This window comes from Brassica napus, chromosome C3 (genome assembly GCF_020379485.1).
Source record: "Brassica napus cultivar Da-Ae chromosome C3, Da-Ae, whole genome shotgun sequence".
Classification (NCBI taxonomy): domain Eukaryota; kingdom Viridiplantae; phylum Streptophyta; class Magnoliopsida; order Brassicales; family Brassicaceae; genus Brassica; species Brassica napus.
The window spans coordinates 36,381,934-36,393,437 of record NC_063446.1 but is presented as its reverse complement, the minus strand read 5'-3'; the positions used below and the strand labels follow the sequence as shown (position 1 = coordinate 36,393,437).

Genomic DNA, 11,504 nt, shown 5'->3' with positions numbered 1-11,504 from the left:
AAGTGATTGCTTTACCCATAATAGCTTGATTTAGTCGTCCAAAACTGATTGCTTTTTTGTTTGCAGTCATTATTTAACTAAGATCGAGGACAAACCACGTACATCACCAACAAGGTGGTACCACTTCCTCCGGACAGCCAGAGGATGGCTGGAAGACTGCGTAAGTCTTCTGCACACGATTTAAGTCGTCTACAAAGTCGTCCAAGTAGACTACTTTCCAGACGACTTAAAGATAAATCGTCTGGAAAGTCGTCTACTTGGACGACCACGTAGACGACTTATAATTAAGTCGTCTTCGTCTGGTAACTTCTAACTTGTTATATTTAATATGCAGCATATAGATGCTTGGATTAATGTGCTAAGGCAGAGGTATCAGGAGAACCCACAAGCTTTCAGGAGCGAGCGAATGTGCTTCCTGGATCACAACTTTTCTCAGTCTTGGAGAGAGCAGTATCAGCTCTTCAAAACATCGGAACCTGATCACAAAGGTTTAGGAAGAGTTCTACCTGGTGGGGCGTCGTATTTTTATGACGGATCAATACCTTCATTTTGCCAATCAAACAAGAAGTGGGGGGAGGACATTGATGATATCTATGCGCCAGTGAACTTGGACGACAAGCATTGGGTTGCTATTTGGATATCGATCCCTAAGAGGCACATAGTCGTCTGGGACAGCATACCTTCATCTAGTGTACCAGACGCATGGGATGCGATAATGGAGCCTTTTCTCCAGATGGTCCCTTATCTGCTTGTTGAGTGCGCAGCCACCGACGAAATGCGGGTCAAATACGGGTTGGAGCCATACACATATGAGAGACCGCTGAAAGGTGTACCCACGGCCAACAATGGTGATTGTGGCGTGTACACTGTAAAGTACATTGAATGTCATGCGCTCGGGGGCTCCTTTGACCCTAAAGACTTTGCTAGGTGCAACGCGAAGAAAATGAGGGATAATATGGCGGTGGATATATGGAAGGAGCTTGTTGATCAGCATCTGAAAGAAAATGTGGATGGTGATAAGTTCGTGGGCATGTATGATTAGATTTGTATTTGAACATGATTTTTTAACATGATTTTTGTATTTGAACATGATTTTTTAACATGATTTTTGTATTTGAACATGATTTTTGAACATGATTTTTGTATTTGAACATGATTTTTAACATGATTTTTGTATTTGAACATGATATAAGTTGTCTGGAAGAAATAAGTCGTCTGGAAGGTTTTCCAACTGGACGACTTACAAATAAGTCGTCTGGAAGGTTTTCCAACTGGACGACTTACAAATAAGTCGTCTAGAAGGTTTGGACGACTTATTATAAGTCGTCTGGAAGGTTTTCCAACTGGACGACTTACAAATAAGTCGTCTAGAAGGTTTGGACGACTTGAAGGGATAGTAGAAGGTAGTCTAAAAATAAAATACACTTGAAGGGATAGTAGAAGGTCGTCTAAAAATAAAATACACTGGACGACTTAGTAGAAGGTCGTCTAAAAATAAAATACACTTGAAGGGATAGTAGAAGGTCGTCTAAAAATAAAATACACTGGACGACTTAGTAGAAGGTCGTCTAAAAATAAAATACACTGGACGACTAAATATTTAGTCGTCTGGACGGGTAATCAAGACGGGACGACTTAAATTTAGGTCGTCTGGACAACTAGTCAACTGGTTGTGTACATTGTGGTTTCGTATGGCCAGTTTCCTTGCAGTTTGAGCATCTCCGTGCCCTGTGTTTCTTCCTGGGTTTGTGTCCTCTCATCCTAGATAGCTCCAACCAAGATTGCCATCTTGATTTCTTCGGTCTCCCCCGACCACGCTTTAGTTCTGGAGGAAAGCATTCTCGTTCCTCAATATGTTGTGACACGATAGGATATATATTCTCTGAGTATCCTGCATACAGATAATTCTTTGAGTACAGTGGACATACAAGTGTGGAGATATGCAAACCAGCATGTATTCCAGCAGCTATAGCATGAGAGCAAGGTATTTTCTCCACTCCATAGACACCACAATCACACTTTGCATGTTCCAAATCAACCACACAGTCCATTTTGCCACCTTTGACAAAGAAATGCCATCCATCAATTGGTTCGACCGTCATCATACCCGCTATCTCTTCTCGAACAGCAAGCAAGTATTCAACAGCCCGGCTATGTTCAGTTGTGAGACTCAAAGCATCTTGTCTCCTTTTCCAATACCATTTTCCTAACTTCTGCCTTATGAACTCCAGCAGGAACGTAATCGGAAATCCTCTTGCTCGCTTCAGTGCGGAATTAATAGATTCAGCAATGTTGCTTGTTTTTATGTTGAACCTGTTCCCCTTACAATAAACCCTTGACCATAGCCTGACGTCGGCTTTCTCCAAATACGTTGCAAGTTCCGGGTTTGCACTCCGTATCTCAGCCATGTACCGGTCAAAATCGTAAACCGTGTGAGCATAAGCAGCCCCTTTCACCAAGTACATGAGATGTTTCCCTTTAAACTTTTTGACAATGTTATCTTGAAGGTGATAATAACATATTCCTCGGGTTGCCCAAGGAAACACCTTATCACACGCACTTTTAATGGCCTTGTGCCGGTCGGAGACTATCACCAGAGGCTTGTCATGAGATATACAACTAGCCAATTTTGTGAAAAACCATTCCCAAGAAGGTATATCTTCCTCATCCACGATCCCAAAAGCCAATGGGAATATCTGAAAATTGCCATCTTGTGCGGCTGCAACTAACATAGTTCCTCCATACTTTCCACTTAGGTGAGTTCCATCCACCACAATGACCCTTCTCTGATACTTAAAACCTTTGATAGAAGCTCCAAAAGAGAGAAATAGATACTTAAATCTTTTCATAGAATCAAGTTCTATCGCCGTGATAGAATCAGGATTTGCAATGGAGATTTGCTCGAGATATGATGCCAGACGCGAATACCCTTCTTCTGCTGATCCTCTCACCAATCTTTGTGCATATAACAGTGCTCTGTATGAAGTGGTGTAATCAAGCGCCATGCCAAACATGTTCCTCATTGCATCAGTGATATGCTGCGGAGTTATCCCATCAATGATTCCAACACGATCAATGAAAAGACTACCTACATACTTCGGAGTACAGTGTCTCCGCTGAGCGATTCGGTCTCCCGCTGAGCATAAATGTTTTTCCACATACTTTGTTACCCAAAACGTGTTTGTCCCATGTTTGACACTCGCTCTGACCTTCCATCCACAATAGCTAACCGGACATGTTGCCACAACGAGAGTTTTCGTTGATTTGTATAATCTGAAAGAAAACTTACCCCTCACTGCTGCCAACCGCAGCTCTGAAAGCAGTGCACCCTTGCTAACAAAACTCTGGTTGACATAGATGGTACCATTCGATTTTCCTCCTTCAATAGCATTTGTCTTAGCATATGCCTTTTGGATTTCTTCAAAACAAATATTATCATCATCTTCCTCGTCCTCATCTGGAACCTTTCCATAAAGACTGTAATCCCCACCATTCTGATCCGTTTCACCAACAATAGAATTATCAGCATCCTCCTCCCCATTTTCCTCCTCCCCATCTTGATTTTCATCTTCAACAAACTCATTATCACCAACATCTTCATCATCACCACCAACATCTTCTTCCCATTCACCAGCTTCATCATTATCACCAACATCTTTTTCCCATTCACCAGCTTCATCAATATCCCTTTTCTCTGAAACCGTTTCGACCTTGCTGCGGCTTGATACACAAAGACATACTCTATGGGTTTTGAGTATCTCCAGCAAGTTTCGAACTTGTCTATCACTTGTAACATGAATGGGAAGACTGCCTGGAGCCATCATCATTTCTGCTGGTAATGAGTAGCTAATCTCCACACTCACTGTTCTCATGTCCAGGTTATAATCTTCTTGAGCCATTGCAACAAGTTCAGCATGTGTTGAATCTTCATTCAATAAAAACAATCTTGCTCCTTTGAGATCATCAACCACAAAATCCCAACGGAAATCTCTCAACAACCATTCTCCATACACTGCATGTAACTGAAAAATCATCTGCAAATATTCAAAATAAAACACATTAGTAAACATAGAGAAAATGAAGAAGTTCAATAAACATTGCCGCAGACGACTTAGCATTAAGTCGTCCAGAAGACTTAAAGGTAAGTCGTCTAAAGAGGTCACTTTTGCAATTGAAAATTAAAAGGGACGACTTAATTCTAAGTCGTCCGGCTTTGTTTGTTAAAAAAAAAACTTCAGACGACTTATATATAAGTCGTCTACGAGAAACGGGCTAGTTTTGCATTTGACCGAATCGTGTCAGATCTTTGACTATTTCTGGACGACTTATAATTCAGTCGTCTCTGGGAAAGTTAAAATTTCAATATTTTATGAAAACTTGACGACTTACGTGTAAGTCGTCCTAGGTTAGTTTTGTAATTGAAAAATAAAACTTGAAATTTAACTTTCTCCAGACGACTTAGATGAAAGTCGTCCAGCTAAACGACTTAATTTAAGGTCGTCCGGGATAAGCAAGGTTTGACCAGAAAATTGGGAAAAATTCTGGACGACTTTGCTTTCCCCGGACGACTTTAAATTAAGTCTTCTGGAGGGACGACTTTATATTAAGTCGTCTGGTTAAAGTTAAATTATGAAGTTTTATTTTTCAATTACAAAACTAACCTAGGACGACTTACACGTAAGTCGTCAAGTTTTCATAAAATATTAAAATTTTAACTTTCCCAGAGACGACTGAATTATAAGTCGTCCAGAAATAGTCAAAGATCTGACACGATTCGGTCAAATGCAAAACTAGCCCGTTTCTCGTAGACGACGTATATATAAGTCGTCTGGAGTGTTTTTTTTAACAAACAAAGCTGGACGACTTAATTTAAGTCGTCCGTTTGACCAGAGACTCATCAGTAAGTCTTCTACATACAGATGACTTACTAGTAAGTCTTCTACGCGAACAGATCTTGAAAAAAAATTCAAATTCGTACCTTAAACTAGGTGAGATGACTTCGTTTGCACACAGGGTCTTCTCCAACCACCCAGAACCTCAAACGAAAGCAACCGTAAGTAAAAACGAAAGAAATATGGCTCTGTCAACCATAGCCCATATTTTGAATCAAAAGCTTGAGTTTTTTGGATGAATATAGAGAGAAAGTGAAAGAAATGTTGTTTTTAGTTCATAACAATTGAAACAGAGAGAGTGTAAAGAGATTTACGTGCATTAAAGGGCATTAAAAGCTCCAAACAGTTCGTACAAGGTTGTTGCCACTATTCATTGCAGTGGCAATATTGTAAATACTTGAAGAAGATGAGGTTGAGACAGTAAATAAACCATTTTCGAAAAAAAAACAAACAAAATGTTAATGGCATTTTCGTAGATAAAATGCAGGTGTGGGGTTAAAATCTCAAAAAAAAAAGAGTCAAAAGAAAAGGTTAGTTTTCTGTTTGACTTCAAGTTTTGAGTTACTTTTGCAAAAAGCCCTATTATTAAAGATATCAAATAGAAAAGTAGAGCAGAACATAAAACCTAATGGATTGTATTAATATTGTCCTCGTGTATAATTATAGAAGTGATAAAATGTTTCTTTTTTATCATTGAAACAACTTCTGAAGTGTTTTCCAAGTTTTTTTGTTGTACTTTAAAAGGAAGATTTGAACTGCTATCAAATTTGTTCCGTACATGCAAAGAATACTTGGCATGACATTTTTAATATTAATGGTTCATGTTGATTCACTACTCATGGTTTGGTTAACTAATCAGTTCTAAATAACTTTTTTTTTCTGTGGAAAATACTAAGACGGACAACCCTGCACGAGTCTTTTAACATCAATGATTCACATTGATTCAGTATTAATTGACGGTTTTGTTAGTTAACCCTACTTAAACAACCTAAAGGAGGAACCGTTCTAAATCATTTTTTATATTTTCGTGTGCAAAAAAATACTTTACCAAACGGCCTGGCACAAAATCGTCATACATTAATGGTTTATGTTGATTCATAATATAATAGTTTGATTAGGTAAACTATTTGAAATAATTTTCTTAAATTTCCATTTATTGTAAGATAGTAGGGCTTAAACTTGACTTTGAGGGGTCAATAGAAGAGATTCTTACCAACTGAGCTATTAACATTTACATCATTCATCAATCACATTAATCATTTACAAGATGCACTTTTCAGATGTACAAACCTTAAAGTACAATTTCAGGAACATTTGACGTTGATATTTATTTCCTAAGAGCATGATGGAAGTTTCTTAGCGTGGGGTTCTTAGCGCCGGTTCTTAGTTTTTCTAGTTAAAAGTTAAGAGACGGTTTCTTATATTCCGCTAAGAACCTCACGCTTAGAAACTCCTAATAAACATGCTCTAAGTTTACTTAATCCAGTGTACCGAACCATAAATGGCAAATCCAGGATGTTAAATGAACTTTTGATTTTAAAGATTTATGAGAATGGGAAACGAAATGCATAATCACGAATTATTCTGCCATTGTGAAATTATATACCGATCACATGCAGCCTCCATTTTATAAAGAGTTTCAAGCTTTCAAACCGTGTAAGTCTGGAAGAATTAATATATCATATACTGAAAAATAACTCTTGAAAGTCGAGAGTATTCGCGACACCTGCCGAATGTAAGAAGACATGAGAAGACATGTCTTCCATAAGAATCTTTCTCCTACGGATCCTTTGATAGAGCCAAATATTAGAAGTACCGACTAAAAAAGAATACGCATACATAATCAACACAAATGAATTAAAAATCTTTTATATAACTAATTAGTCTAAATATAATTATTATACTTATCAATATATTCTAAAAATAATTCTAGAGGGGAAAATAATTTGAACAAAAGAGGGCAGGAGGCGCAGGACAACAACGAGATCATTTATCAACTCAGCTCCAAACAAAATCTTTTTTTTTTTCGTTTCTCTGTCTTTCTAAGGAAGAAAACAGCATTCAACAAAAGAGCAGATCAAGTTTGATTTGTCTCTGATAAACCAATAAGCTGCGTCTTTCTTTTAGTTCAGATATAGACAAAGCTGTATACGTGTGATTAGAGTAGTGGATGCTCTTGTCACGGGTCCACTTCTCGGTAAAGAATCTTCAAGCCCATATCAATCAATTTTGTCCAGAAGAAGAAGAAGAGCATTAGAAAAAAAAAACATTCAACAAAAGAGCAGAAGCTTTGGTGATAAAGTTGGTAACTTTTGGTGAAACTTTTACCAGATCTCTTTGATTAATCTTCTTTTATGGGTTTTCAATTAGAATTGGGTCTACTGCTTTCCTCAGCAGATTTTTTTCTTTTTCTTTGATTTACTGATAAAGAGCTTCAGTGATTGTCCTCTTGGAGAGTTTCCATGTGCATAGGGGATATAATCTTGTGCTTGAAGTTTATTTTGATTGATACCATCATTTAAGTCAACTCTCCATTGAAAGTGAAGCTGCTTATACATAATCTTTGTAACTTCTTCGAAAGTTGACAAAGCACCATTTTGATTCTTCTCTTCTCTTGTTCTTGGATGGATTTTTTTGATGATGTTTATGCATCTTTTTTTTCAGATAGGATTCCAAGTAAAGGAGCGTTAGTTCCCTGGACTTTGCACCTTGTATCTAAGCAGTTTTTGAGAGCTTGAGGATTTTATAGGAATAGGGTCTGTTGGATGCTATATTAGAAAGAGTTAAAAAAAATGAAATCTTCAGAAATGGAAGATGATGGTGGCAGTGATGGAGGAGAAGGAAATGGTGGGTTTTCACCTAATTCTAGCTTTGGGGCATTCCCTGAGATGCCCATGGATTTGGATTTGGATGAGCTCTTTTTTGATGGATGTTGGCTAGAGACAACAGATTTAAAACAGTCAGAAGAAACCGCTTCAGCTTCAAACGCCATGAATGACAACACCCCTTTCCTCTACTTTGCTGAGAACCCATTTCAAGAAAACGTTTCCAACGAAGAAACAGAGAGAACGGCGAATCAAGAACCTCTTAACCAGGCTGCAACAAGTTCCGAGCAAGCGGAAAAGTTTCTACTAGAGGAAGCTGAGGTGGCAAGGCGTTGGTGGATTGCTCCAAGAGGAAGTGAAGGCCCTTCTTCCTCTGTGAAGGAGAGACTCTTACGAGCTATAAGCGGTCTCGACGAGGCGGTGCCGGATAAGGACTTCCTTGTGCAGATATGGGTGCCATTTCAGCAGGAAGGGAAGAACTTCTTAACCACTTTGGCTCAGCCACATTTATTCAACCAAAAATACTCCAGCCTTGCGAAATACAGACATGTTTCAGAGACTTATAACTTCCCTGCTGATGAGGGCTCGACAGAAGTAGGTCTCCCCGGCCGAGTTTTCCTGCAGAAATTGCCTGAGTGGACTCCTGATGTACGTTTCTTTAGGAGTGAAGAGTATCCGCGCATCAAAGAAGCGCAAAAGTGTGATGTCCGCGGGTCGCTTGCTGTCCCTGTGTTTGAAAGAGGTAGTGGGACTTGTTTGGGCGTTGTTGAGATCATCACAACAACTCAGAAGATGAATTACCGGCCAGAACTTGAGAATATCTGTAAAGCTCTTGAGGTTTTTCTCTTTCTCTCTTGGTTTTACCTCTACATCTGGAAACAAAAATACTCTGTAGATCCGCAAGTCTTACTACACATGTTTAGACAAATACCACCATTAAGACCTTAGCTTGAATGTCTATATCAGTGGAGGGCCTCCTGTTTGTGCTCTTTATAGTCCAATAGTAAAATCTTTGGGATGGCGGTTAAGGGGACTCGGTTTTAAATGAGTTTCAAAGCATTTATGGTTTTAAATACGACTTTTGAGTATTAATAAATGGAGATTCCAGAGATTGAGTTATTGAGATTAAATAAGAAAATATGGGTGTTACATTTTGGTATCAGAGCGGAAGGGTCCCGGTCCCTGGCCCGGGATAGCGGTTAAAGGGACTCGGTTTTAAATGACTTTTAAAGTATTTCAGGTTTGGAGAGACTTTTGAGTATTAATAAGATTTCAGAGATTGAGTTTAAATAAGAAAAGTCGGGTTTTACACTTCTTTTCTCTTCTGCATATGTTTGGACTGAGATTGCTTTCCTCTATCTTTTTGTATCCATGTTAGTTTATATGTGACAAGAGTAAGAAGTTTCGTTAGTGTATCACAATTTCTATTTTTTTTCAGGCTGTTGATCTAAGGAGTTCAAGTAATTTGAAAACTCCAAGCACTGAGGTGCATTAACTTTACTCTTACTTCATTCACATGTCCTGGAAACAATGATATGCATTGCTAAGGTCATACACCCATGTTTCAGTTTCTGCAGGTCTATAATGATTTCTACTATGTTGCGTTGCCTGAGATATCAGATTTCTTGGCCACAGTCTGCAGATCATATGATCTGCCTCTAGCTTTGTCATGGGCCCCGTGTGATCGGCAAGGGAAAGGTGGATCCCGGCACTCTGATGAGAACTTCTCTCAGTGCGTTTCGACAATCGATTCTGCTTGCTTTGTCCTGGATGAACAAAGCAAATGTTTTCTGGAGGCATGTTCTGAATACCATCTTCTCCAAGGGGAAGGCATGGTTGGGAAAGCATTCAAGGAGACCAAACTGTTTTTTGTGCCTGAAGTGACCATATTTAGTAAGACCAACTACGCGCTTGCGCACCATGCTAAAGTGTCTGGACTACACGCTGCTTTAGCAGTCCCGTTAAAGAGCAAAAGCAATGGTTTGGTCGAGTTTGTGTTGGAGTTCTTCTTTCCAAAGGCCTGCATTGACACTGAAGCGAAACAGGAGATGCTTAAGTCATTGTCTGTGACTCTGCAGCAGGATTTCAGGAGTTCAAATCTTGTCATTGACAAAGATTTAGAGTTGGAAGTCGTATTGCCTGATGTAGAGGACATGGTACTCTCAGAGAGCCCAGCAAATGGAGCAGAAACCGAAGAGTCTTTGAGAGAAGTTCATATGCAAGACTCCACAATGACAAAGGCTAACGAGAAGGGTAAAGATAAAAAAGATGAATCCAAGCTCTCATCTGGATTGGATAACAGTCAGCTTGATTCAGTCCCCAATAATGTTCCTTCAGGAGCTGAGCCAGGAGGACTCAGAGTCGACGCAGGTCCAAGTACCGAACCAGCTTCGACTGGTGGTGGGAGTATGTTAGGGAGTAGAAGACCAGGGGACAAGAGAAGATCCAAAAATGAGAAGATCATTGGCTTGGAGGTTCTTCAACAATACTTTGCAGGAAGCCTCAAGGATGCAGCCAAGAGCATTGGTGGTAAGAAATTGCTGCACACTTCTACAAACATAGTTATTGCTTCTTTTTTTTTTTTTCCGAATACCAGGAGGTTCCCTCCCTCAGCCCCGAAACCACATCATGTAATATTAGTTTCGTCTCAGCTGTCACTTGGACAGTGATGTGATAGAGTTTTGTTCATATGTTGCAGTTTGTCCAACTACCTTGAAAAGGATATGCAGGCACCACGGAATAACGAGATGGCCCTCCCGGAAAATCAAGAAGGTTGGGCATTCGTTGAAGAAACTGCAAGTCGTTATGGACTCAGTTCAAGGTGCACAGGGATCTCTCCCACTCGATTCATTCTATTCAAGCTTCCCAGCGTTGAACTCCCCAACTATGTCCAGTAATGGCCCTTTCTTGAAAAGTAAGGAACAGTTACAACATTTGGCAGAGGATAAACCAGCACCAAGGTCACCATCATCTTCTTGTTCTGGTTCAAGCACCAACACTGCAAACACTCTGCAGGTTGCTGAGGATGCTGATGCTGTATTAAAGAAAGCTCACAGCGAGCCCGAACCGCATAAAATAATCAAGGAGCCTCCTCTTCTTGAAAATTTAGCAGGCAGTAGTAGCAACAAGAGTTTAAGAGCCGGAGGGGGCATTAAAGTGAAAGCAACGTTTGGTGAGGCCATAATACGGTTTACTTTGCCTCCGAGCTGGGGCTACAGAGAGCTGGAGCAAGAGATTGCTAGGCGTTTCAGCATAGATAACGTTTCCTGGTTTGATCTCAAGTACTTGGACGATGATAAGGAGTTGGTTCTTCTGAAATGTGAAGGGGATCTAGAAGAATGTATCGACATACATAGATCATCACAGAGCCAAACAATTAAGATAAGTCTGCACGACGCTTTTCAAGTCAAACTGGGAGGTTCTTTTGGTAGCACTGGTGCATCCTGATAAACCCACTCAAAGCGCCAGAAATATTCTGCTGAATTAAAGATGGCACTTACTATTTTAGCCTCTAATTGTGGGTAAAACATACCTTGAAGACCATTTTTGCAAGTGGCAATAGTAACTGGTCTTCTGCATGGTCCGGACAGATTTTTTTGTATATAGGCAAGTATTTTTGGTATCTTTGTTTTTAAGCTTTGCAACTACATAAACTGAATTGCAGTATTATATATATGTGTGTGTTCACTTGTATAGTTTTGGAAAATGTCTGATTTCAGGGAATGTGCCAGGAATGTAGAATATCCATTTCACTATATTGAATATGATCTATACACTTTAACTGATC

At 39.5% G+C, this 11,504-nt stretch overlaps 1 protein-coding gene across 4 annotated transcripts; it reads left to right on the top strand.

The window, feature by feature from the left end:
* Positions 1 to 6,877: 6,877 nt before the first annotated feature.
* Positions 6,878 to 11,504, top strand: LOC106382054 (protein NLP1). 4 transcript variants are annotated; one of them, XM_013822013.3, is made up of 5 exons: positions 6,878 to 7,193; positions 7,557 to 8,554; positions 9,156 to 9,203; positions 9,286 to 10,246; positions 10,416 to 11,504. In XM_013822013.3, exons 2-5 carry the CDS (start codon positions 7,685 to 7,687, stop codon positions 11,162 to 11,164), a joined length of 2,628 nt encoding a protein of 875 aa, XP_013677467.1. In that variant the 5' UTR covers positions 6,878 to 7,193; positions 7,557 to 7,684; the 3' UTR covers positions 11,165 to 11,504. The 4 variants fall into 4 exon arrangements, with proteins under 4 accessions (XP_013677467.1, XP_013677468.1, XP_013677466.1 ...); XM_013822014.3 differs by having other exon boundaries at positions 6,878 to 7,197; XM_013822012.3 differs by having other exon boundaries at positions 6,878 to 7,207.